The sequence below is a fragment of the Phyllobates terribilis genome, unplaced genomic scaffold (assembly GCF_046119375.1).
Source record: "Phyllobates terribilis strain yellow unplaced genomic scaffold, ASM4611937v1 Scaffold_5__5_contigs__length_657084704, whole genome shotgun sequence".
Taxonomy (NCBI): Eukaryota; Metazoa; Chordata; class Amphibia; order Anura; family Dendrobatidae; genus Phyllobates; species Phyllobates terribilis.
In genome coordinates, this window is record NW_027362765.1 from 380,687,460 (window position 1) to 380,715,201 (window position 27,742).

The 27,742-nt window shown below is 47.8% G+C and overlaps 1 protein-coding gene across 4 annotated transcripts in view; it reads left to right on the forward strand.

Moving 5' to 3' along the window:
- The window catches only part of LOC141273285 (C-type lectin domain family 2 member D-like), a 28,044-nt gene extending 21,587 nt beyond the window's left edge, over positions 1-6,457 (forward strand). For all 4 annotated transcript variants that reach the window (XM_073684907.1, XM_073684909.1, XM_073684908.1 and 1 more), the window contains one exon: positions 1,808-6,457. In XM_073684907.1, coding sequence (XP_073541008.1) covers positions 1,808-1,937 — 130 coding nt within the window. In that variant the 3' untranslated portion in view covers positions 1,938-6,457. The remainder of the gene's footprint in view (positions 1-1,807) is intronic.
- Positions 6,458-27,742: the final 21,285 nt, after the last annotated feature.

Here is a 27,742-nt window from a genome sequence, read left to right on the forward strand (position 1 = left end):
AACTGTATGGTAATTTAAAAAGCAAAACCTGAATACTCATGAACAACAGAAATAAAATAAGAGCAAAAGCCGGCCACGTCTGACTTGCTGACTGGAGCTGTTTAAGGAAAATGTCATGCTGGCGTAATGAGACTTATTGGCCGTGCTGTGCTCCTTTTGACAGAAGAAGATAACAAGGCTCTAGTGCAGCCTATTCGAAATGTAAATATTGACTCTTTAAAGATCATTACCCAAATCGACTCTCTACTTGCAGCTGTTTACTTCATCAGCGCAAAGTAGGAGACTGGTTGTCTGGGTGAGAGGCCTTCGCCTGGAGGTCTAGGGGGTAACATTTCACCTTAAAGAGGTTATCCGGGACTATTTAAACTTTTTTTTTTTTTTTTTTTTTTTTTTACTATGGGCCTGAGAACTAACAGGTAAGGAATTGCTGACTACCTGTCTCTTCTGCCCGGGGCTGATCCCTGCCGGCTCAGAGGTCAGTCCGCTCCTGCCGGTGATTCAGCTTAAAGGGAACCGATCACCAGTTTTGGTACATAGCTTAAAATATAACCTTATTCAGGGTCTGCTCGCATTCCCTAAATCCTTATATCACCCCCTGACTCCACCTGTATAGCCCTGAAAAATCTTTAATTTCCCCCGTGCTGTATGTTCATCCGGTCCGATGGTCGTGGCTTCGGTCCTCTCCACCCCTACTGCTGCTTGACATGGATGACGCCTCCTGCGTCATCCTCATCGCTGTCAGAAATCTCATGCCTGCGCAGACAAATCGCACCTGCGCGGTATGCTTTGCCCAACTATGGGCACAGGCGAAAAAACAGAAGTGTGCATACGCTGGCAAACGTCTCTCCACCTCACGTACCGGAAGTATTTCCCTGCTATTGCTGTGTGCATGCGCACTTTTGTTTTCCGGCTTTGCCCGCAGTTGGGCAGAGCATACTTCACATGTGCAAGACGCGATTTGTTTGCGCAGGCGTGAGATTTCTCACAGGTGATGAGGATGACACAGGAGGTGTCATCCACATTAAGGATGGCGAGCAGCAGCCGGGGGAGGGCTGGAGAGGCACTAAGAAACGCCGATTACCATACAGCGTGGGAGAAATTTAAGGTTTTTCGGGGGATGTACAAGGGGAGTCGGGTAGTGATATAAGTATTTAGGGAATGCAGCGCAGACATTGAATAAGGTGATATTTTTAGCTGCTATGTGACAAAACTGGTGGCATGTTCCCTTTAAGTAAACATCACCTTAACAGAGCGGAAGAGAAACAGCTGCTCTGTCATGTTGATTGGGTGTGACTACTGATGTCATGCTGATTAACAGCTGGCTCCCCACTGTCTAACTGCGGGAAGCCATCTGTCCATGGGCATGATGCCAGTAGTGACCCCCTATCGACAGAGCAGTCCGGAGGAAACAGCTGTTACATTGACGTGAAGCAGCTGAATCGCCAGCAGGAACCGTCCATGGCTGCTCGGCGCCGGGGAGAACAGACAGGTAGTTGCCTCTATTAGCTGCGGCCTGCCTGTTCCTTTTTTTTTTTTTTCCTGCCGCCATGTTGTGTGTTATGTATAAAATGGTGAGCAGCTCAAAGGCGAGAACCGCCTGAAGAATGATCGGGACAATTCTTTTAACCGCTGCGCATCTTTAGAAACCTGAAGTGGTAAAAGTAGCTGCGTAGACGGGACTCGTTTTTACGTTGCATTGTATGTGTTCATATTTTAGCACTTTTTTTTTTTAGGCCAGTTAAGCGCCTTAAAAAATAATATTGGTGAACTTTTACATCACTTTTTTTTCTTCTCTTTCTCCCTCCAGGTTCTCTATCGTCGGCTATTCGAACTGTGTCCTGGTGAACAGCGGTCGCATCTCCAGCGCCTCCTGCTTCTCGGATAGACACTGGATCTGTAACAAACCGGACGCTCAAACTACAAATCCTCATTTTTAGTAGGAGACGCTATGAGACCTCGTACACAGATATATGCAGATGCCTTCATGCCTCCTCTCTATGCAGGAAGATGGAAGATGCTCGGCTGCTCTGCACTGAAGATTCCCAAAAAGGATGAAATATTTGTGTCGATGCTCCAGAGATCGCAGGTGATCGGCTTCGATCGCTATTTGCATCTTTGTCTATGGAGTTGGGTTTTGCAAATCAATTTGCACTATTGAAACTCGGAGCTGTTTGGGAAGGGAAAGTCTTCCAAAATAATTAATTTACCCATAGTATCCTGGATGTGTCGGTGTAATCCTAAGGCGATATGATCACTGAAGTTTTGCCGTGAAGGTAAACTGATGGATTATAGTCAGCTGTCATATCCCATCCCCCTCACCCTCAACAGGATGTATTGGGAGGTGGCCGTGTTTGCCATCCGGCTTGATGGGCTGGCCGGCATAATACATGATAATACAACGATTGTAACTTCATGTTTCCTGTTTAAAAAAAACAAAAAAAAAAACAGCAGAACTTTGAATACAAGTCACTACAAGATAACCTATATGATGGATTTATAAAATACCTAAATTTTTTTTATTTTTTTATTGGAATTATTCATTATGTAAACTGATATTTGAAATATCAGCATATGACTTATTTTTCAGCCTCCCCAAAATCTTATGTTCTACAAATATCCTAGAGGCAAGGCATGAAGGCTTCTGCATATAAACATCTCCATCAGTCACAGTAAGGAACTTGATGATTCCATTGTCTCGTGGGTGAGATGATTTTAAACATTTTTATTGTCTGCACTGAAGTATACAGAGTACACACATTTACATTGAAATTCCTTTAATCCGGCATCTATGGTATAGAATGTGAGATTCTTTAGTATACCCAAGTGCTTTACTATTATGAGATGGATTTATGTGCTTGGCAGTCTTCTTTCTTATGTGAAATCGCATGTCTTTTGTCTCCTTTGTGACCCAGCTCTGTGTCTCTGGAGAGACTGTGTGTTCCATGCTGGGCAGCAGAACGTGCCTCCTGTCTCTGGAGAGACTGTGTGTTCCATGCTGGGCAGCAGAATGTGCCATCTGTCTCTGGAGGGACTGTGTGCCATGCTGGGCAGCAGAACGTGCCATCTGTCTCTGCAGGGACTGTGTGTTCCATGCTGGGCAGCAGAACGTGCCTCCTGTCTCTGCAGGGACTGTGTGTTCCATGCTGGGCAGCAGAACGTGCCTCCTGTCTCTGGAGGGACTGTGTGTTCCATGCTGGGCAGCAGAACGTGCCATCTGTCTCTGGAGGGACTGTGTGTTCCATGCTGGGCAGCAGAACGTGCCTCCTGTCTCTGGAGGGACTGTGTGTTCCATGCTGGGCAGTAGAATGTGCCTCCTGTCTCTGGAGAGACTGTGTGTTCCATGCTGGGCAGCAGAATGTGCCATCTGTCTCTGGAGAGACTGTGTGTTCCATGCTGGGCAGCAGAATGTGCCATCTGTCTCTGGAGGGACTGTGTTCCATGCTGGGCAGCAGAACGTGCCTCCTGTCTCTGGAGGGACTGTGTGTTCCATGCTGGGCAGTAGAATGTGCCTCCTGTCTCTGGAGAGACTGTGTGTTCCATGCTGGGCAGCAGAATGTGCCATCTGTCTCTGGAGAGACTGTGTGTTCCATGCTGGGCAGCAGAATGTGCCATCTGTCTCTGGAGGGACTGTGTTCCATGCTGGGCAGCAGAACGTGCCTCCTGTCTCTGGAGGGACTGTGTGTTCCATGCTGGGCAGCAGAATGTGCAGCATTTTGTAAGCATCAGAGTAGAGGTGTATGTGTAAAGGTCAGGTAATAAAAGCATATCTTACCCTTTGTGATAGGACATGCTGTAGCTAAAGACAATTGCCCCAATTCATATAAGTGTTTGGTGTAAAACACTTTTTAAAAAGTCACAATTTTTTTGCGCAACATGAGATTGCACAAATATCTTAAGGCGTTTTGGCATTTTCACCTCAGTTTCAGCCAGCTTTGCCAAAAGGCACTGGGTTTAGCAACACTCGCTCGACTAATTCATGATGAGTTATGGCGTACCTTAGGACACAAATCTTACTCCAGTGTCAGATTTTTATTACGGAATCGTTGGCTTCTGACTTCAACACGCCCCCTCATCAAGACCAGCGTGACAAAATGTTTGTCTTGATGAATCGGGGCCATTGTCTCAGACGTGAGAAGAAATTGTGGAGTAGCTGTGACAGCTTGTAGACGCGGGCAAGATGAGACCTAGTCTAAGTAACTTTAGTGATCTCACCCGTGAGCACTCAGACAAATAAATATATCGGTACTTTTTTAGAAGCTTGGAAAACCCCAATAAATTTAAATCATAATAATTATGTAAATTCTCCTAGATGCTTGTTCTGGCGGTTCCTGCTGTTCTCCTCCTCCGTGACCCATCAGTTCCGGAGGTCACACATGCCCAGGAGCACCGTCTGGGTCCTGTACATGGACGTCAGTGATATCTGATACATTAGTTGATGCAGTAGATGCGTCTTATTGTAAGTGACACTGGACACATTGTGCAGACTAAGTCAGAGGCGATCATACAAAACAGCAGGGAGAACATGGGAGAATTGGCGTCACATTGATGCAAGGTTACGGATTAAAGGAATTTTACACAAAGAACTAGCGTGAAGCGCACGCCATGATGCAGAAGAGCGAACCATCGTGCGGAAAACTAATGACACATAACCAAAATGTATATTCCAAATCCAAACAAAGCTGATTAGAAATACACACACAAAAATAACATTTCATGGGAAACCTCTACAAAAAATGTTAAACTCCAAGGTGAAGGGCTGAGGTGAGGAACTATGGCTGCAAAGTTGTAAAATCGTATAAAGAGGATTGTTGTCATATAATAGAAAAGAAATCTGGATCAAATGCAGGTATGGGAGCAAATCGGTCAGAATGTGACCTGTACATATAAAGTGCCATGTGACCACATACAAATATGTATTACTTGAAAAAAAATATATATGTATGTCACAGTATGCAAAAAATTCCAAGCTAGGTGGCAGAGACCTGCAAATGTGCGGTGAGATCACGCAGGTGTATTGGGCATTGTATCCACTTGGAATCCTCTATACATTCTGCCCATGACGGGCCGCGTACTCTTATTTATTTGCATGATGTACGGCCGGTCTTATAATCCGTCTGATCACACCGCACATTTGCAGTTCCTTGTGCTACTTAGCTTTGAATTCCTCATCATATTGTGACCATAACAGACATTTGTTTTTGCTCATGTAATGTATGTTTATATGTGATCACATGTTAGTTTATATGCACAGGTCACATTCTGTCTCATTTACTCGCTCCTATTACATTTGACCCAGATTTCTTTTATATTACGGTATATAACAGCAATCCTATATATATATGATAAGCAGCCATGCCACATTCCTTGCCACATTCCTTTTTTGTAGATGTTTCCTCTGAAATGTTTTTGTGTCTATTATTTCTAACCAACTTTGATTTTGAATATACATTTTGGCATTTTCATAAGTATGTATGATATATATATATATAAAAATATAAATTTTCCAAACGTTTAGTTATTCTTTAAAGGATGCTGACTGTGTATTGTGGAGCGCCTCTGATAGACTCCAGAGATCCGTTTCAGACGATTGTGATGTGGGCGCGTTTCTGGCCTGAGGAGATCCGATGACCCAGACTAACTGCGGTGTCGCTGAGCTGCGGATGATCGGACCCCGAGCAGGCGGTGACATGCGCCCACGTTACACTACTGCAAAATTAGCAGACGGTAAAAAATGGACGCCATCTCATTTGTGTACAAAGTCTCCTAACTGTCTCCTATTAAAATGTTTGAGTGTGTTTTAATATTTTGTATCTGTTTTTTGTTTGTTTTTTTGTTGCTCTACTCGTTGCAAATTAATTTCTTCCCTTTTTGAGCTTGTCTATCTCTAGCGTTCTCAGTTGATGTTCTACATTAAGGTCCTTGGTCCTGACATTTCAGAATTCTGTTGGAAGAAAAGTCACGTAACGCACCTCCAAATCTCTCATGTATTGTGGAGAAACAAAAATGTCCAAAACTGTTCACGAGATTGTTATTCCCTGACCTTTTTTAAAGGTGCGGTACCGAAGCGATATCACACATGGAGCGACCTGGTGCCTCATAGCACCCATAGTGCAAGGCGAAGCCCCCACGGCTCTTTTGATGTCATGGACCCACCAAAGGGTTCAGCGTCCTGTGGGAATGGACTTGATACTATCTGAACAGAATGTTCACTAAGAACCTCCATGTTTTCTCCAGCTGTGGTATAGAAGTATAATATATTCTTCATATGTTGCCCATACGATGTTTGGTTGCTGGAACCTCGTGGAATTTTTGCGTAGATCTGATTTTCTGGTGAGCAGAACAAGGTTTGTGCTTCTTATGTTATTTCTTAGTGTTCTGTAACAGAACTTTAAAAGTGTTTCTCCATAATTAAAAGAAAGATCATTATAAATAAATACCTTTTTTTTTATTTAGCAAATGACAATGTTTTTTCCTGGGGAGATGATTGCTGTAGAATTATTATGGCCGTTTTCTTGTTACACGGACAGAATCCTGTTCTAGAACGTTAGGAGAGATGTCTGAAGATCCCTTTAATTCTTTATGTTGTCTCTATCTCATTCAGTAAGACCCCAGTACAGCAAGAGCAATGGGGACATTGGATTGATAACCAAGGACACGTGGTTTCCCCATTAAAATATCAATATGTCCTAGTACACCTTGTGGTCAGGGTCCTTTATAGGAGACCACCCTTTAGGCTGCGTGCCCACGTTGTGTATTACAAGCGTATATGCTGCGGAATTTCCGCAGCGTAAACGATTGTAAAACGCATGTAGATCCGCACCCCATGGTCCCCAATGGCATTCCGCAATGTCAATGCCCATGCTGTGGATTTTTCCGCAGCGTATATGCTGCGGTCAAAAATCCGCAGCATGTTCATTAATTTTGCGTTTCCGCATGCAGATGGTACCCAAGTCTGGAGGAGAGGAGACTTTCCTCCAGACCTGGGTACCAAAGAACCTGTAAAAAAAAGAATAAAATAAAGTTTATACTTATCTTCTGATGTCTTCCCGGTGTTTTCCCGCCGTCGCGAGGTGTGTGAAGGACCTGCCACGTCATTGAGTCATGTGACCCATCACATGACTCAATGACGTCACCGAAGGTCCTGCACACAACAGCGTGAGCCGCTCAAGACTCCGGACGGGGCACAGAATGCATCGGTAGGTGAGTATAAACTTTATTTTTTTACCATTCTGATTCTTTTTTTTTAACTATTACTTGGTCACACTATATAAATCCATGCCGGTTGCATGGATTTATATAGTGTGAACAAGTTGTCAAGCACTTTTCCAAGTGATGCTTGAATCACTTGGAGAAGTGCTTGATAACCCGCATGCGGAAATGCATGCAAAGACGCTTCAAAGACGCCTCACAAACGCTTCTACCTGGCGGGAAAACCGCATGTAAAATCCGCCTGCGATTTTCCCGCTAGGGAGAAGCGTAAAAAATATGCTTCATTTCCGCAACGTGGGCACATAGCCTTAGGCTATGTTTACACAGCGCAGTTTTTGCTGCACACGAGTCTTTTAAAAATGTCTCTCCAAGGCCACAATGTGTGAACGCGGCTTTTTGTATTTAACCAATTGCAAATGAAGCTTCACTACTGGAGGGGCCAGTGTCTTACTAACGAAAAGAAGCCTTCAGGTGGTCTTTATCCTCGTTAATCTTGCAGGCTGTTACATGACTAGAATGTCGCGATCTCCGAATATTTGAGGCTCTCCAGTGACTTTATCTCAGTGCAGAGTCTTAACTGAAGGGGGAAATTCTTAAACTATTTGTTCCTACTTGTCTGGGCTTCAATCAATAAGGAGATGGGGGGGATCAAGAAGTCTAGGGTTGCGCTCACCATGTCAAGTGTTCGGGAGCCCACACATTGAAGGCCACATCTCTCCAAGAGGAAGAACTAACCAATTTGTCATAACGTCCAATGAGTAGATTCCAAGGGGGGAATTTATCATCGTCGATACGTTGGTTTTTCTGGTGTAAAACAGTCGCAAATAATGTCTTGTACCTATTTTGCTTTTAACACTCAACTCTTATATAAAGTTTTGTGGCCGGGGTGTCAAGCCACTGGCAAATTTTTATTACAATTTATGTCAGAAAGTGGTTGAATCTATAGTGCAAATTTTTGCCAAAATTTTTCAGTTATAGATATGATATCCTGGTACACGCACAGCAAGAGGCACATCCTAGTCCAGTATACTTTTTATTAAGACTTAACTAAAAAAAAAAAAATAAAAAAAAAATTGCGATAATAAGGAGCTTACACTGATCAGCTATACCCATAAAGCCTTATTTTAGGTCTCTCCTTTTGTACGTCAAAATATCTCAAAGCATGGATTCCGCAAGACGTCCGAAATTGTCCGGACTTAATGTCCAGCAGGTTGTTCTACGGTAGCTCAGATCAGACGGGCGAGTCTTTTTCTCCCGCTCACATCAAAGAGCCCTAGGTTCCCATGTCCCGATTACAGGTTCACCGGCTGACATCCCTTGGATCACTTTTAGTAGGCGCAGCGGACCAAGAACTCCTTACCCCATAGCCAAGCCTGACATTTTGGAGGTTTCTGATGCAGTTGTTCATCCGGCATAATTTGGTCCTCGTCAAAATGACTCGGGTCCTACCGCTTGCCCATTTTCCTGCTTTCAACAAATGAAGAAAGAACTCTTCTGGTAGGTGGTCGCAGTTTTCTTGATTTTTTTTTTTTTTTTTTTTTTTTTTGTTTGTTTTTTATTTCTAACTTGAACTAAATTATAAAGTGTTTAAAGTTAGCAGAAAACTTGTGTCTAGCTCCAAACCTCAGAGAATTCTTCTTCTGGGTGTTTTTCTTTTTATCGAGACTTGCAATTGTTCACTTTGATGCAAATTTTAATACCATCCCATAAGCCTCACACTTTTATTATAGTCGGTCTGCCATTCCGTAGAGCTAAGCCATGTCCACCTACTTGCAATGGTTTGTATCAGGGGCCACCCACTATCTCTTCTCCTTACAATGTGTCTTGGACCTTTTGGATGGTGTAGAACAGGGGTCTCAAACTCAGCTGGGCATATGGGCCGCACACGGAAAAACATTTAATTTGGGGGGCTGCATTATTTGCATGACAAAGTGACATTTTTAGTGATTTTATTTTCTATACACCTTTTGAACTGGTCCTCATATTGCAGACACGGTCTCCCATCCAGGTCCCCTATATTGCAGACACGGTCACCCATATTGCAGACATGGTCGCCCATCCTGGTCCTCATCTTGCAGATATGTCCCCCCATCCAGGTCCCCATGTTGCAGAAATGTCTCCCATCAGGGTTCCCCCCCCCCCCCCATACTGCGCACAGGGTGTGTCTCCCCCCCCCCCCCCCCCCCTACCATACTGCGCACAGGGTCCCGTCCCCCCCCATACTGCGCTCAGGGTCCCGTCCCCCCATACTGCGCTCAGGGTCCCGTCCCCCCATACTGCGCTCAGGGTCCCGTCCCCCCATACTGCGCTCAGGGTCCCGTCCCCCCATACTGCGCTCAGGGTCCCGTCCCCCCATACTGCGCTCAGGGTCCCGTCCCCCCATACTGCGCTCAGGGTCCCGTCCCCCCATACTGCGCTCAGGGTCCCCGTCCCATACTGCGCTCAGGGCCCCCGTCCCCCCCCATACTGAGCACAGGTCCCCCCCCCCCCCCATACTGAGCACAGGTTCCCCCCCATACTGAGCACAGGTCCCCTGTGGTGTATTTCACTGGCACTAGTGTTGCTGTGCAGAGAGCCGGTCTCTGCGCGGCAATACACTGCACTACAGCGCTGATGTCGGTGGCTGCTGGAGAGAGTCGCTATCGTTACGGGGTCTGTGCCTGCGGGCCGCAAGAAGCAGCCGGAGGGGCTGCGTGTTTGAGACCCCTGGTGTAGAAGGAAGAACGTCACGGAGGGTCTCTGGATGTGCTCAAATCTTATCTGTATCTGGATTGTAATGGTGACCGAGCCGTCCTGTGCCTCATGGTAGCAGAGGTATTACATGTGGAGCTGAAAAAGAGAATCTTATCCCAAAATGAGGGGGTGGCTTTGACTTGAAAGAACTGTAGCAAAAGGATCTCATTGCTTTATTTTTTCCAATTTGCCTTTTTATCATTTGTAATATATTTACTCTTTTATTGGGGCTGGGGTTGCATCTCACGACTAGAGATGAGCGGTGTTCGACTAGAACTGTTCGCCAATCTCAAATTCGGGCTGTTTTGGGCGGTGTTCGAGTCGTTCGACGAATGCGAACGAATTGCAAAAAATTCGGCTGTTCGAGGTTATGTTTGATAACTGTTCGTGCACCAAAAGCGTGTTCTGCATGTCTGGCGCTATTTAGAGCACCAATCATGCAAGGATTGTCTGCCACTCACTGTAATGCGACAGCCATGGTGGTTGTGGCATTACAGTGGTTGCCCAAATCGATGGGAACAGTGCTCACAGTGAAACATGAAAAGCCGGCAATTCATCAGCAGTATCACACATAGATTAGATAGATAGAAACATGTCAGTCACATATATATGAAGTACAGTGACAGTGTTGATTACTGTACTTGTCATTTAGTGCAAAGGATTTATTTAAAAAAATTAGTGTTTTCATGCACCGTCTCCTTAAAAAAGCCGGCCGGCAATTCAGCATCTGTACCCGACAATTTAGAACAGAAAGAATAGAGCATCACACATAGATTAGATAGATAGAAACATGTCAGTCACATATATAAGAAGTACAGTGATAGTGTTGATTACTGTACTTGTCATTTACTGTTTAAAATAAAGGATTTATAAAAAAAAAAATTGGCGTGGGGTTCCCCGTAATTTTAGTCTCTAGCGGAGGTTAAGCAGACGGCTGGGGCAGATGTTTGAAGCCTGGGAAGGGGGTAATACCCACGGAGCTTCCCAGGCTACTAATATCAGCCCCCAGCTGAATACCTAGCCTTTACTAGCTATTAAAATGCGGGACCCCAAAAAAATGATGTGGGGTCCCCCCTATTTTAATAGCTAGCAAAGGCTAGGCAGACAGCTGGGGGCTGATATTAATAGCCCAGGAAGGGTGCCATGAATATTGGCCCCCTCCCAGGCTAGAAACACCAGCCGTCAGCCGCCCCAGAAATGGCGCATCCATAGGATGCGCCAATTTTGGCACCTAGCCTCTCTCTTCCCACTGCCTTGTAGCGGTGGCAGTGGGGTAATAGGGTTGGGGTTGATGTCAGCTTATATTGCCAGCTGACATCAAGCCCAGGTTAGTAATGGAGAGGCGTCTATAAGACACCCCCATTACTAACCCCATAGTCAAAGTTACAAAAAAACACAAACACCCAGAATAAAGTCCTTTAATTGAAATAAAGACACAATACTTTAATGTTCTAAATTAAACCATACTTACCATCACGCCCATTCCAGCTGAAGCCAACGATCTCCTGCAATAAAAGTAAAATAATAAACCAACATCATCCTTGCCTTTCCATGGTTCCCAGGACGGCTCCAGCTCTGCTACATTCACATGACAGGCTGGGCCGCAGCAGAACGCTGCCATCCAGCTTGCCATGCCGCAGAGACTGAGAAGCGCAGGCATGCTTGCGCTCCTCAGTGTCTCGCTGTGACGGCATCCAGATGAGCCGAGTTCATGTCCAATGAACTCTGCTCACCTCATGCACGTCACTGACAGCGTGGGAAAATTCTCCTGCGCATGCGGTGAGTGCAGGAGAATTTGCCCACGCTGTCAGTGACGTGCATGAGGTGAGCTCATGTCCAGGCTTCAAACATCTCCCCCAGCCGTCTGCTTAACCTCCACTAGAGACTAAAATTACGGGGAACCCCACGCCAATTTTTTTTTTTATAAATCCTTTATTTTAAACAGTAAATGACAAGTACAGTAATCAACACTATCACTGTACTTCTTATATATGTGACTGACATGTTTCTATCTATCTAATCTATGTGTGATGCTCTATTCTTTCTGTTCTAAATTGTCGGGTACAGATGCTGAATTGCCGGCCGGCTTTTTTAAAGAGACGGTGCATGAAAACATTATTATTTTTTTTTAATAAATCCTTTAACACTAAATGACAAGTACAGTAACAAACACTGTCACTGTACTTCATATATATGTGACTGACATGTTTCTATCTAATCTATGTGTGATGCTCTATTCCTTCTTGTCTAAATTGTCGGGTACCGGTGTATGCCGCTGCTGAATTGCCGGCCGGCTTTTTTAAAGAGTGTGTCTTCTGAGCAGTTTGTCAGCTTTTGGACACCTTTGATGGTGTTTTCTATGTGTTTCTATGTGTTTTTGTTTGCCTGCCATTGGTTTTAACGGTGTTCGACGGTGTTCTAAGGTGTTCGACGAACAGTTCCTCGAACACCCCGGTGTTCGACGAACCGAACCCGGACACTACGGGGGTGGCTCAACACTACTCACGACCTAGGCAGTCTGATGGATGAAACTAGATATGTTGTTGTGGCACCCCAGGGGTCTGGTTTCCACAGTAACAGCAATGTTATGTCTGAGAGGAGGTGGGAGGTCTCTTGGTCAGGGATCCTGTGCATGCCACACCTCCTGCCCAGTCCTGGGAGGGGAAGAACTTCCCCTATATAAACCTAGGGCTGAGGCAGGGTTAGAGAGTAGAGAAGAAGTAGAGACAGAGAAGAGAAGCAGATATAGGAAAAGAACATCAGGAGCTCTGTGGGAGCAGTGCTATAAGGAGTCAGGGGCTGGCAGCTGCAGAGCTCGCCCTGACTGAGAAGCTATCACCGGACCCGGAGTCCGAGGCTGTGGGGACTAATCTTTACTCAGCAGCAGAAACCGCCCGGCAGGGGATTTCAGGTCCTCTGGCCAAGGAACCCGAAGGCACGGTCACACGCGTGGGAACAGCACCGCCGTCGTGGAGCGGACGCCACTAGAAGGCCCCGAGTCACCGGCCATACGGGTGAGCACCACACGGTACACTCAGGGACGTGGGCTACTTATACCCGCCTCTAGCAAGGTAGCCAGAAGAGTACAGTCAGTTTGGGAGGCCTACAACTCCGCCTGGCCAGGGGAGATCCCATCTGCTCAAGGACTGACCAGGCCCCGATCGCTAGCCAGTACTCCGGGAGGGTCTATCTTTGTCACCAGTAAAGACCCTGAATCACACCGCATCGTCTCTGAATGATCCCTGCTACCCCATCATCCACGTCGGCTGCCCTGAGGCCATACCCCTCCCGTTGGGGGTGATACTATCACGCTGCACAATCCTACCACCGGCCTCAGCGGTCTGCCCTGCAGCGGCAGCTCCTTCGCTGCATTCAACGGGTGGCGTAGTCGTCCAACATCTACCGCTAATACAGCGCCACTTAGTCTGACTCCCTGGGCACGGACCGGGTCACCGCCACGAGACTACAACCCTCAACAGATCCGACTCCGGGTAAGCTCCCGCGTGCGCAACGCTGCGCGACACAGGCCCAGGGGTGCGTCAGATTTTGGCGTAGTCGGCAGGATCTCGTGCCCGCAACCACCGGGTACTGCGTGCCTGAAAAAGACTGTTCAAACTTACCAGTGGTGAAGATTCCCGCCATCCGGCGCCATCTTCTGTCTTCTTCCCGCCATCCGCGAAGTTTTCCCGCCATCCGGCGCCATCTTCTGCCTTCTTCCCGCCATCCGTGGAGTTTTCCCGCCATTGGACGCCATCTTGAGGACGCCGCGCGGGAAGAAGAGGGGCGTGGACTCCGAAAGCGCACGAGAACTGAAGCCCCGCCTCACGTCCGGACGTTGCGTAAGGTCCTGGAAGGAGCCCAGCAGACGCCGACGTCACAGGAGCGCGATGGAAGGTCCTCAACCCTGACGATCCACTGCGGAGCCGCGGCCTACGGAAGAGGATCATCGCAAGGTAGGCCACGGTCCACTAGGGGGGAGAAGGATGTCGGATACGGAGGAGAGCTTCACCGCTTCAACCCCCGCCAGCGCCACCGCTGTTGCGGTCATGCCTTTCACCATGCCCTATATCCCGGGGGCAGCCTGGCTACCCCAGTACTCAGGGGAGTCACATACCCTGCATGACTTTAGAGAAAAGCTGGATAGCCTCTTCCAGGTGTATCCCCTCAAAGAGGAGCAAAAAGTGAGCATCCTGGTGGCCCAATTAACCGGGGCAGCCCAAAGGGAGGTAAAGTCCTGGCCACCTGGGAGGAGGACTGTCGCAGAGATACTAACCCGGCTGAGGGACACCTTTGATACCCGCACCTCAGCCGAGATCAAGCTTAGATTCTACGGGTGCAAACAGCGGGCACATGAGAGTATAAGGGACTATGCCCTGAACCTACAAGAGGCCCTGAGAGCCATTAAGCAGACCGACCCTGACGGCGTGGGAGACGAGGACAGGCTGTTGACTGAACAATTTATAGAGGGTTTATATTGCAATGCCCACCGAACCCAGTTGCGGGCAATGGCCTTAAAGGACCCTCATCTGGGATTTGCACAGTTCAAGGACAGAGCCATCCGGGTGCTCCGAGAACCGGCACCAGGTGGCGTTGTGACCCACAGACGCCCCACTACCACTTACCACCAGGAGGCGGCACCCTTGTCGGCAGGGCCTGTGGGAGCTGATGCGCAGGCTTTGAACAATGACCCGGCTCCAGACCTGCACCATCAGGTCCAAGAGCTAGCTAAAAGCGTTGCCGCGCTAACCCGAACTGTGCAGTCTTTACAGGTTTCCACTCCAGGGAAGATCCAGCTGGCATCCGGACCGGAGGACATCCCGTGGCGTCGACCAAGGAGGACCCCACCGGCCAGAGGAAGACCCAGCGACCGATACAACGAGGACGGACAACCCATCTGCCGCCGCTGCAATCAACCCGGACATATGGCAAGGTACTGTCCTTTAAACTGGCACAACCTGGGGTAGAGGGCCAAACCCCAGGAAAAAGATCATCAGGCCCATCGAACTGGCGCGACAAATATGTGGGAGGACGTCCAGTCTTGCCCGTGGTACTGGATGGCATACCCATGAGTGCCCTACTGGACACCGGGTCACAGGTTACCACTATCCCGTACGTGCTCTTCAAGCAGTACTGGAATGACTCGGATATCACCCGCTACCTTGACGACGACTTGAGTATCATCGCCAGCAATGGTCAGCCCGTGCCACAGATTGGATTTAAAGAGGTGACCATTAAAATCGGTAGGGTCGAACTGGCAGCACAGGGACTGATCATTGTGGACATTGACAAACACGAGAGTCACCCAAAGATAACTCTAGGAACTAATGTAATTGAAAATTGTCTTGCAGAGGTGATTTTCCTTTTACAACAGGTTGCCAAGAACGCCAGCTCCGGCCAGCAGCGAGTGCTCCAGAAAGAGATCCGGGCACTGATGCGATGGCAACAGATAGAACTCTCCGGTGGTGAGATTGGTAGCATAAGAATGTGTGACCCTTTCCCTATTGCCATGCCCCCAAAAAGTGAAATGATGATTTGGTGCCGGGCAGCTATTGGTCTGAGAGGTAGAGATTACCAGGCAATGGTAGAACCAGTTTACTCAGACAGTAGGCCCACCATTTTGACAGCACGGGGGGTGGTCAATGTACGCCATGGGAGGGTGCCCGTTCGCATAATAAATATCGGGAAGAGGGAAGTGTACCTGCCCCGGTATGCCACGCTAGCCAAGTGGTATACCATCAATCAAAATTCCATACAGTCCGTAGAACCCTTGCCTCCATCTTCCCCGGAGGAAGGTAACGGCTCTAAGGAAACAATGGAGGACTGGTGTCAGCAACTACATTTGGGTACTGACTCCACTCCCTCACACCAGAAACAGGGAGTCTATCGGGTGGTTCAAGAGTACGAGAGAGTGTTTAGTAAACACCCGTTAGACTTCGGGCGAGTCAAGGGGGTAGAACACCACATCCCCACGGGAGACCATCTTCCTATAAGAGAGGTATCGACCCGTACCCCCTGCACACTACCAACACGCCAAGGGGATGCTTAGGGACATGAAGGAGGCTGGGGTGATCAGGGATAGCTGTAGCCCCTGGGCAGCTCCACTAGTCTTAGTCAAAAAGAAAGACAACACCATGAGGATGTGTGTAGATTACCGGAAAATTAACCGTATCACACACAAGGATGCGTACCCCTTACCAAGGATAGAGGAGTCTTTGGCTGCTTTAAGATCTGCTAACTTCTTCTCTACCTTGGATCTCACTAGCGGGTACTGGCAGGTTCCTGTAGCAGAGGTGGACCGGGAGAAGACCGCATTCACCACCCCGATGGGACTTAGCGAGTTTACCTGTATGCCGTTCGGACTCTGCAACGCACCGGGAACCTTCCAACGATTAATGGAGTGCTGTCTGGGCCACAGAAACTTCGAGACGGTCCTGTTGTACCTGGACGATGTCATCGTATATTCCAAGACTTATGAGGACCACCTGAAACACCTGGCGGAAGTGTTTGAAGCTCTGGCAAGCTACGGCTTAAAGGTAAAACCCTCCAAGTGTCACCTCTTGAAACCAAAGGTGCAGTACCTGGGACACGTGGTGAGCGCTGACGTAGTGGCTCCCGACCCTGATAAGATCACCGCAATTAAGGAATGGCCAAGTCCCTCCAGTGTAAAGGAAGTGCGGCAGTTCCTCGGGTTGGTAGGCTATTACCGCAGATTCATCCCCGGTTTCACCAAAAAGGCAGCTCCTATGCAGGACCTCCTGATAGGCCAGTCCCGGAAGGCCAAGAACCAGAAGCCGCCCTTCAAATGGGAGAAGTTAGAAGAAGAGTCCTTCCGCCAGCTGAAGATTGCCCTCACGGGGGATGAAATCCTGGCGTACCCTGATTACAGCCAGCCCTTTATCCTCTACACCGACGCAAGTAACATCGGGCTAGGAGCCGTACTGTCCCAGATCCAGCAGGGGAAAGAACGAGTAATCGCTTACGCTAGCCGAAAACTGCGATCCACCGAAAGAAACCCTGAGAATTACAGCTCATTTAAGCTAGAGTTCCTGGCAGTGGTGTGGGCAGTCACAGAACGCTTTAAGCACTACCTCGCTTCTTCCCGGTTCACCGTGTACACGGATAACAACCCGTTGACACACCTGGACACGGCAAGACTCGGTGCCCTAGAGCAGAGATGGATGGCCCGTCTGTCCAACTACGAGTTCACAATCAAATACCGGGCAGGACGCTCCAATACCAACGCGGACGCCCTGTCCAGGATGCCAAACCTACCGGACGTAGGAGAAGATCCAGAGGGACTGGAAGAAGTCGAACTCCCCGCGTTCCACCGTCATGGGACTATCCAGTATTCCCATCGGGTAAGGAGTAAGCAAGCCGCTACGTTTAACCCCTTGCCTCACTACAACTGGGAGGAAACGCAAGACAGTGACCCTGCCGTCCGGCTGGTGAAGGAGATGCTGACTCGGCCAGAGGCTCGCCTTGACCCAGACGCTCCGGAGGAAGCCAAGCAACTGTGGGCTGAGAAGAGTCGACTGTTCCTTTACAAGGGGAAGTTGTGCCGCAGAATGGTTAACTCCCGGACGCATGAACTAATCTGGCAAGTAGTGGTGCCACGGAGAGACGCAGCCATGGTGATGGAAGCATACCACGACGGGGCTGGACACTTCGGATGGAAGAAGCTGGAGTTCCTGCGCCGTGGGCGGTTCCACTGGGTAGGCATGAGGGGAACCATCGAGAGGTGGTGCAGAGACTGTGGCCCGTGCAACCTAAGAAGGAAGGACCGTGCCAGCCAGAAGACTCCCCTGCAGTCCATCGTCACCCGGCAGCCGTTGGAACTGGTAGCCTTGGATCATGTAAAACTGACCCCAAGCAGAAGTGGCTACGTCTACGCGTTAACCATTGTGGATCATTACTCCCGGTTCTTGGTTGTCGTCCCCGTTAAGGACTTAACGGCTCAAACAGCAGCTAGAGCCTTCCAGCAGCACTTCTGCCGTCCACACGGGTACCCGGACCAAGTGCTGACGGACCAGGGACCTGCCTTTGAAGCGGAGGTCTTCCAGGAATTCTGCAATCTGTATGGCTGCCGGAAGATAAGGACGACACCCTATCATCCGCAAACTAATGGACTTTGTGAGAAAATGAACCAGGTGGTAATGGATCTCCTGAAAACGTTGCCCCTGGAAGAACACAGTCTGTGGCCTGAGAAGCTGCCCGATCTGGTGGACCTATACAACCACATCCCGGTAGGTTCCACCAACTGTACCCCGGCTTACCTAATGAGGGCGGGTCCTGGTAAGTTACCTGTTGACCTGGAAATGGGAGTCCTGACACCCGAGGACACTTCACCAGAGGCAGACTGGGACACAGAGAGGCAGCAGCAGTACCGGAAAGTACAGGAGAGCGTGGAGCGAAGTCTCTGTCAGGCTAGGGAAAGACAAGAGAAAACTTACAACCAGTATGCTCCCGCTGTTCCCCTGGTACCCGGAGAGCAGGTCTTGAAGAGGAAAAGACGGCTCCACAAGTTGGACGACCAGTGGGAGAAGGACCCGTACACCGTACTGCCCTCAAGCCACGAGAACCCGAAAGTCTGTACCATCAGTAAAGACGGAGGGGAGACCATAGCCATTGTATCCCGGGATCACCTGAAGAAGTGTCCTGAACAGCTACGGAACCCTGAAGAGGAACAAGAAGACCATCGACCCGTAGAGGAAAGGGAAGATATGGTTAGTACTGTGCTCGGAGACTTCCCTCGGTCCTGGACTCAAGTCAATGCTGCAGTTGTGGTACCCGTCCTCACGTTCCTCCAACCAGCATCCCAAGTGCCTACGGAGCAACAGGTAGAGCTGGAAGAGCAGCCGGTCCAGGAGGCAGAAGACTCCACACAAGCAGAACAGGAGGATCAACCCTCTGCTTATAGTGAGCCTGCCGTACCCCTAGTGAGCCAAAGAGCCGGTAGACAGCTGCCCAGTTTACCCTTGACAGCTCCTACACCCTGTAGTTCAGGGCTAGACAGTCAGCTCCGTAGGTCCACTAGGGCCACTAGAGGCCAGTTACCCGCACGTTGGAGGATTTGAAGTGTATAAATTGTTTTATTTGTGGTTACCTGTTTTTCTTGTTGCTTGTGTATAATTATGTGTTTCTAGTTATTTATAGGAGTCCTTGGTGGATTTACCGGGAATCCTTGTACATGGTTGGAGCGTAACCTAGGAATGGACTAAAGACTGTTAAGGACTCGGGGCAGGACAGACCCCTACCTGGTTACGTCTCCCTGTTTTGGTGAAATGGACACTTTGCTTTTCTTCAAAAACTGCACCCGGTTGCGGACACGCCGTGACCATCTTTATATGTTTTTCTTATTGTACTATTGTTTATACCTTGTTATGTTTAAAAATATGTTTAGTCCCGGAGTACTAAATTTCACTAGGGGGGAATGTGGCACCCCAGGGGTCTGGTTTCCACAGTAACAGCAATGTTATGTCTGAGAGCAGGTGGGAGGTCTCTTGGTCAGGGATCCTGTGCATGCCACACCTCCTGCCCAGTCCTGGGAGGGGAAGAACTTCCCCTATATAAACCTAGGGCTGAGGCAGGGTTAGAGAGTAGAGAAGAAGTAGAGACAGAAGAGAAGCAGATATAGGAAAAGAACATCAGGAGCTCTGTGGGAGCAGTGCTATAAGGAGTCAGGGGCTGGCAGCTGCAGCGCTCGCCCTGACTGAGAAGCTATCACCGGACCCGGAGTCCGAGGCTGTGGGGACTAATCTTTACCCAGCAGCAGAAACCGCCCAGCAGGGGATTTCAGGTCCTCTGGCCAAGGAACCCGAAGGCACGGTCACACGCGTGGGACCAGCACCGCCGTCGTGGAGCGGACGCCACTAGAAGGCCCCGAGTCACCGGCCATACGGGTGAGCACCACACGGTACACTCAGGGACGTGGGCTACTTATACCCGCCTCTAGCAAGGTAGCCAGAAGAGTACAGTCAGTTTGGGAGGCCTACAACTCCGCCTGGCCAGGGGAGATCCCATCTGCTCAAGGACTGTCCAGGCCCCGATCGCTAGCCAGTACTCCGGGAGGGTCTATCTTTGTCACCAGTAAAGACCCTGAATCACACCGCATAGTCTCTGAGTGATCCCTGCTACCCCATCATCCACGTCGGCTGCCCTGAGGCCATACCCCTCCCGTTGGGGGTGATACTATCACGCTGCACAATCCTACCACCAGCCTCAGCGGTCTGCCCTGCAGCGGCAGCTCCTTCGCTGCATTCAACGGGTGGCGTAGTCGTCCAACATCTACCGCTAATACAGCGCCACTTAGTCTGACTCCCTGGGCATGGACCGGGTCACCGCCACGAGACTACAACCCTCAACAGATCCGGCTCCGGGTAAGCTCCCGCGTGCGCAACGCTGCGCGACACAGGCCCAGGGGTGCGTCATTGTCCTTCTGGAATAACTAGTGACTGACGACAAAACGTGATGGAGGATGAGTAATGGTATCGGATTGTTGTTTTTGGGCATGGCTACTTCATTTCAGTGAAGTGAAATTTTTATGTGACAGCATACATAGACATTCTGTACAATGGTCGCTTAAAACAGGTGCGCTCAATAACGATGGTGTCATGAGCTTTGTGTGAAACATGGAGTGACTGCACAGAGCCGTGTCCTCAACCCCATCCAAAACCTTTGTAAGGAATTGAAACACCAACTGTGAGATGGGCATCTTGTCTACCTCTATCTCCTGACCTCTCACAAACTCCAAAAAATTGTCGAAAGACTTCCTAGAGAGTGGAGGCTGTAATGGTCTCAAATCCGGGGACTCAACTCCATAGTAAAACCTAGTCTTTCAGAACGGTGCACCCAACCAGCTCCTATAGATTTTAGCCATATAGTGCCGTAGTTTTATTTTACAATGTTAGCCAAATGGCTACGTTTTGTTGTGACTTTACCTCAGCGGCTTCATGGGCATATATGAAGTTGTTGCGCTCAAGTGAGAAGACCGGGATCAGTCCAGACATTGTGACCAATACGTGGACCAAATTCGGACCTCTGTGAAACCTTGTCAAAGTAAGCTGGCCATTCATCCTCAGTGAAGAGCATAATTACTTTCCCAGAGAAGCATTGCATGGCCTATAAGACTCCGCCGATTGGCACTCTCCCAAAGAGAAATGTTACCCCTTACATCACCTACAGAGACCTGTCACCCAGCCGGATCAGATTTGAAGCTTTGCACTAATGAGGGGAAAACATCTCAAAACAAAATATGATACACCATAATTGACTGCAAAGAAAAATTCACATAAAAATTCTTGAAATACATAGCGTTAAAACAAACAAAAACAAAAAAAAAATGAAGTCATGTTTTTGTTTTGATCACAGTATAAATATGTGATGTATGACTGTAATTATCTATCTTCTCATCTAGTACGACCTGCCTAGACCTGCGGGGCAGCGTGCTCGCGTGTAAGAATGCATTCAGCTGTTGTGTCAATATCAATTGGATTTTCAAACAACTTTAAGTCGGTCATTTTTTTATTTCAAGGACGAAACACATTTATGACTCCAATTAGGAACACAACTTTTTTTTTTTCCTCGTTAGTCTTTTCACCATTAATAATTTTTGACAAATTCTTGGCCAAATGCTTGTCCAGCTGACCACGGTGTCTCCTGACTCCCCAATGCACATTAATGTTTGTGTGTGCTCAATGGGGAGGGCAGAGTAACGCCGGCTGCTGATTATCTCCAGGAGGAAAAATATTCAGATTAACCAATCTCTATATCCTCCAACATCTGATGTTGGGAGAGGAACAAGAGGCCGGACCTGCCTGTTATATACCCGTCCAATGTTTCCCGGGTGCTGAATCCTTCCCCTGGGTTCGCTTAACTCTGCTGTGCTCAGTTTATGGTTTTGTAGGATGCCTGGAGTGGCTCAATGACATCATCTCCTTAGACCTATTTAAGGCCCATTTTAGATACACACCTGTGTCTTGGGATTGAGACTGTAGTGGTCCAGGTTTGGTTTGCTCCATTACCTGTGATTGCTCTATTTCCAACTTGCCTTCATCCCTGCTGGGTTCCACTTCCTCTGTCATTTTTGAGTTTCCTGTGTGCCAAGTCATCGCTGCCCATGTGCCTCCCTGCTCGCTGCATCCACGCCCAGGGGCCGTGTGCCCAATTGAACATGAGGCTTAGGGGATCCACCTTACCTGGTAAGCCTAACATCATACACATGACCTAGTCGGGCCGACCTGCAAAAATTGGCCTTTTTGGCCAATTATAAGTTTTGAGGTCCTTAAGTAGTTCAGTTTGTTATATCCCTAATATTTATAATATATTCCATATGCAAACACTTATTAGGGGTAATTACATGAGACAGTCCAGTCTAGGGAACGTTTTGACATCTTAAATGTATGAACAGATTGACTTTTGTACACAGCTGATCTAGCTGTTGACCGGCAGTGATTTCGGTGAGAAAACCCTTTGACACCTCCGTCTCCTGCAGGAGCGAAAGTTCTCACATTCTAAGGCCATGTGCCCACGTAGCGTTTTTGTAGCGTTTTTACGGCATGCGAAAACGCTTGTAAAACAGTCTGCCATGCAAAGCAATGTGAATTGGGATGTGCTGTGCACATGATGCGCTAATTTGCGCGCCGAATTTGCATTGCTTTGCAAAACGCAGCATGACCATTTCTACCGCGATTACGCTGCAAATTCGCGGCCATTGAGGAACATTGAAACGCAGCAAACCCGCAGGTGTATGTGGAGTTGCTGCGTTTCAATTAAATTCAATGGCCGCGAATTTGCAGCGTAATCGCGGTGCGTGTGGTACCCAGGATGAAGACGAGACTACAACTCCTCTCATTCCAGCTACCACGCGGTGAATAAAAGAAATAAAAAAGCTGTATATTCACCTCTCCGGTCTGCTCCCGGCCACGTCCTCTCTCCTTGGCGTCCCGCGGTGTACTGTCAGGACCTGCGGTGATGTCATTTAGTCACCTGATGTGATTACAGCTACTTAGAAATATTTTTCTTTAGGGAGATGACACCACTATATTCACGCCTGCAACGACACGCTATTCCTAGATCTGAGTCCTTGGGGGAATGAAGCAATAAATCTTAGAATTTCATTTGAGAACTTAGTCTGAACTATGATCATTGGGCATCCTGATTTCAGACTTTAAGGGGTTGCACTTTTTTTTTTTTTATAAGTGTAAATGGGCACGACGTGGTCTTATATATAATAATTTATTTAATTTTATATATATATATATATACACCTCAATATTTAAATTGCATTATCAAAAGAAAAAGTTGTGGAATGATGGAAATCACAGGATCGATAGACCTGTTACTGATCTGGATTTCTTCATCAGGAGTCAGAGCCAGGTGCAGAAATCTCAGCACTTCCAGCCTCGGCTGTTATTAGTGAGGTTTTTAATGGTCGTCCAAGGAATGTTCTTCTGCGCTGAATGCACATGGACAAATCATCAAGATCCACTGCTGGCAGCTCCTGTTTAATCACTGACCAATGATGGTCCAGATGTGGAGACAAGTCCAAAGACGCTGAAGCCTTGGAAGCAGGTTTAAACCAAGCAGGCTGCTCACACCACAAGCAACCATGTGGCCTGGAGTTGTGTTGAAAAATAGTTCTTGGGACACTTTGTAAAAATGGCCACACCACAGGTTCCATCACTAAATCAATGTAACGCTGAGCTGTGAGTTCTCCGGGAATGAAGACTAGAGCGGTTCAGCATAAAAGAACTAAATGTATCCGTGCAACCAGGTAAGCAAAAGCTTCTGAAATGGTGGTCTTCAGGAGGCGAGTTCTGGAAGTTCTGGAGCAGTGAGCGCTCTTGTAAATGCATTGCATCTGCCAATATTACATATATCAGGGTTGTAATCCACTGAGCTGTCAGTGATAATGTGGGAATAACCCTTTAAGCCTCTGAAATTTAAGTCGCAATGTGAGTCATTTGTACACTACACGAATGTACAACACCGTAGATGTCAAAATGACTGCAAGCAGGAATAAAAAAAATTTGAGGGCTGAATCATAATTTGCATAGTGGATTTTTTTTTTCATTTTAAAGTCTCTTTTTTGTCTTGAAGTTTTCATGGCTGAGTTTTTTTTTTTTTTTTACTTTCTGCTAAATTCTTCAAAATGGCACACTTGTTTCATAAATTTTGCACAAAATAAAAAAGAAAATGCACTTTTTTTTTTATTTTTCTCCTTTGACCCATTTTTTGTGACTTTTTGCATGTTTCCCAGCAAGTAGTGCAAGTACCAAGGGACGGCCACCGCCATAAGGTTGCGGAAGGATTCAGTCTCCACCAGCCTAAAAGGCAGCATTTCCAACGCAAGCAGTCGTGAAATGTGTGAATTTAGGACTGTGGCCTGTGGGGCGTTGGCTGCGAATTTCCGCTTTCGTTCAAAGGTCTGAGATAAGGACAATTGAACGCTGTGGTGGGACGTGGACGTTGATGCTGTTTCTTGAGAAACTGCCATAACAAGTGAAGACCGAGAGGAGGGGGCATCGTTGCATGCAGTATGGACAGGGGATTGCCTTGCACGCACAACAGGGGGTTCTATTACACGCACAACAGCGGAAGAAGCAGTGGTGACACCCGCTGTCACTGGTCGTGGACCCTGGGGTTCGCCCCACAAAGTCTGGTGCTTTACTGACATGTGCCTGATCATGCTGGTGGTGGTCAGGCTGGTACTTTTGTCACCCCTGCTGATGCTGGCATGGCAGCTGGTACAAATGGCCTTTTTGGGGTTATCAGCAGAGTCTTTAAAAAAATTCCAGACTCTGGAAGACCTACCGGTTGTACTGGCAACATCCCTCGTGTTGGTGTTACGGGGAACTGTTGCCCGCCTTCTGTCTGCGGCCACCACACTGCTTCTTCCTGCCTGTTGGGGTACTCTGCCTCCCTCCCCCTGTGTGCTGCTGGCCTCGCTCTGCGTGTCCTCCTGCCATGTTGGGTCAGTTACTAGATCATCCACCACCTCCTCCTCTTCCGCTTCCTCACCACGATCCTCCTGCTCACTTCCTGGCAATTGTGTCTCGTCATCGTCCACCTCTTGTGACAAACTGCCAGCGTCGACTTCCTGTGGCTGTTCAAATATTTGGCCATCGCTACATGGGATCTCCTCTTCACCACTTCAAGCGGGGCAGGCGAGGGGCACAAATATGGAAATGGACCAGTGAACAGTTCTTCAGAGTGTCCAACTGTGGGATCAGTTGCTGTCTGACGACACTCGGCATGGTGGGAGGAAGGAGCATCAGGGTGAGGAGGAGTATGCGGTCGAGACTCACGGCTACTAAAACTTGACCGTTTGGAAGACAGACCGGAGGTGGTGGTGCCCAGGTAACTGGAAGTATTATCTGCTATCCAATTAATAACCTGTTCACACTGATCAGTTCGCAATATTAGTGTTGTTGTGTGCTTCCCTAGTAATTCAGTCAAGAAGTGGGAGCGAGAAGATGTGGCTGTTGGTTCTGGCACATTTTCACCTTGGCCACAGCCCCGTCCTCTGCACACACCATCACCAGAACGTCCAGTTCCACGTCCCTTGCCATGAGCCTTGCCCATTGTAAATGAAGTAAAATAGCTTACACTCGCACTATCAATGGAAAAAGGGTAATAAAAAGGAGATTAGAAACGTGGAAGAGGAAAACCACAGTTCTATTTCTCTGGCCTACACCAGAATCTTTTAAACAGATATATTGGTGTCTGAACAGTCAGGGAGACACTATTACTGTTTTTTTTTTACGGAAAAAAGGCCAAAAGCTGGATAATACTGAGATTTGAACCGTGGAACTGCAAAAACACAGTTATAGTTATGTGGCGTACACCAGACTCTTTTAAACAGATATATTTGTGTCTGAACAGTCAGGGAGACACTATTACTGTTTTTTTTACGGAAAAAAGGCCAAAAGCTGGATAATACAGAGATTTGAACCGTGGAACTGCAAAACCACAGTTATAGTTATGTGGCCTACACCACAATCTTTTAAACAGATATATTTGTGTCTGAACACTCACAGACACACTCTTTTTTTTGTGGGGGGGGGGGCGGGGGGACACCAAAAGGTTAATAAGATGGGTATTTGCACAGTCTGAAGGAGGAAAAAAAAAAAAGAGGACTTAGATGAAAAAAAAAGGATTTTTCCTGGCCTCCGAGACCTGGAGCTAAGTCTAGCAATTTGAGCAACAGGAGCACACAGGACTGTAATGCAGCGTTTGTTGGTATAACCACTGCGTCTCCTATACAGCCTGCCTGCCTGCCTGAGATCTGGGATGGATATTAGTCCTGAGAAGGACTGTTTGTTTGATTTGGCAGGCTTTGGAGACCCTACACTACCTATTTCGCACTATATATCTCTCCCTAGCTCAGCAGCGCTGTCCCTACACTGTCTGATCCCGGGCAACTGTGTCCAAGATGGCGGCGCCCGGTTTTAAATACTCGAGGTGACGCTGTGCGGCCAGCCAATCACTGTAATGCCCACAATGTAATGTCCACAATGGCTGCGGCATTACAGTGACTGGCTGGCAATCCCTGCATGTTCATTGGCTCTGTAAAGAGCGCCAAACATGCAGGGCGGAGACCCGAGCGCCCGCCCGAGTAACCCGGAAATGCTCGGTGCTCGCCGAACATCCCGAGTAGTGAGATGCTCGGGCGAGTACCGAGCAGTGTCGAGCATGCTCGCTCAACACTAATTATATCCCATTCTTGGAGAGTGGCTGGGTCGTCTATATCCCCGGATAGTGGTTTTGAGACTAAGAGACCTGCGGGAATACGATCAAAGGTGAGATAGCGTTCTAATGTGGCTACTTCCCACAAGTCCCTCATTTCATTTAGGAGCAGCTGTTCCAGGGTTTTAAGAGTTTATTTTATGGCATTGAGGTTCTCAGGGTAGGACTCAGGGAGTGGTTGTTGTTGGGCTGTGTGGAAGAATTTATGGATGTTTTCAATGCGGTCCTTTCTGTCAGACCAGAGGTCACCCATTTTGTTTGGGGAGAAAAGCAGAGGATTATTGACCCGATAAAGCAGCCTCTTATTGTGGTAAAATAAGTATAAAATTGTCAAAATGGTATATAGTGGCGCTAATGGGTCTCCCTGATGTTTCCTGCTGCAAGTAAGGACACCTACCATGGGTTGTCAAGTAAATATAAAATTAATAAAATAAGCAACTTGCGCTGGAGACGTAGGGGGAAAAGGAGTGATATCAATGGGGTAGTTAAAAAACCAAGGTAATGGTAATAATAATTAGAATGGTACAGTAGTGAGTAAAAACTAGCAATTTTATTGGTTCAGTTAAAACAATTATTAGAGATAAAAGATGGTGTGCGGATAAAATCGGCGTATTTAAAAGATGAAAACCGTTGTAGGCAGGGAGTAAAAGATTTCCTTGTAGCTTTTGGTTTAGTATATAGAATGGTCCTTAGTTTTCCAATGGGTATAATATGACTTAGAATGCGGTCATCCCCTGGAGGAGAAAAGAGAGGAAAAAAAAAAGATAAGAACCTCAGGTGCACTAATAATTGCCTGTGGAACTGTGGATGGAAAAACAGTTACCTTCCTAGGGGTGGGGGAGGGGTGTTATGGAGGGAGGATCTGGGTAGGAAACCTTCTCTGTGCACTGAAGGAAAAATAGACAGGTAAGGTAAAAAGTGGTTAAGACAATAGAGAAAATGTTAGGATATGGATATATACCTGTAAGTTACTTCTGAGTGGGAGTCAACACAGCCCTTGAGGGTGGTACGTAGATGGGCTCTCAGAGGCTGAGAATAAGATGGCACCGTGTGA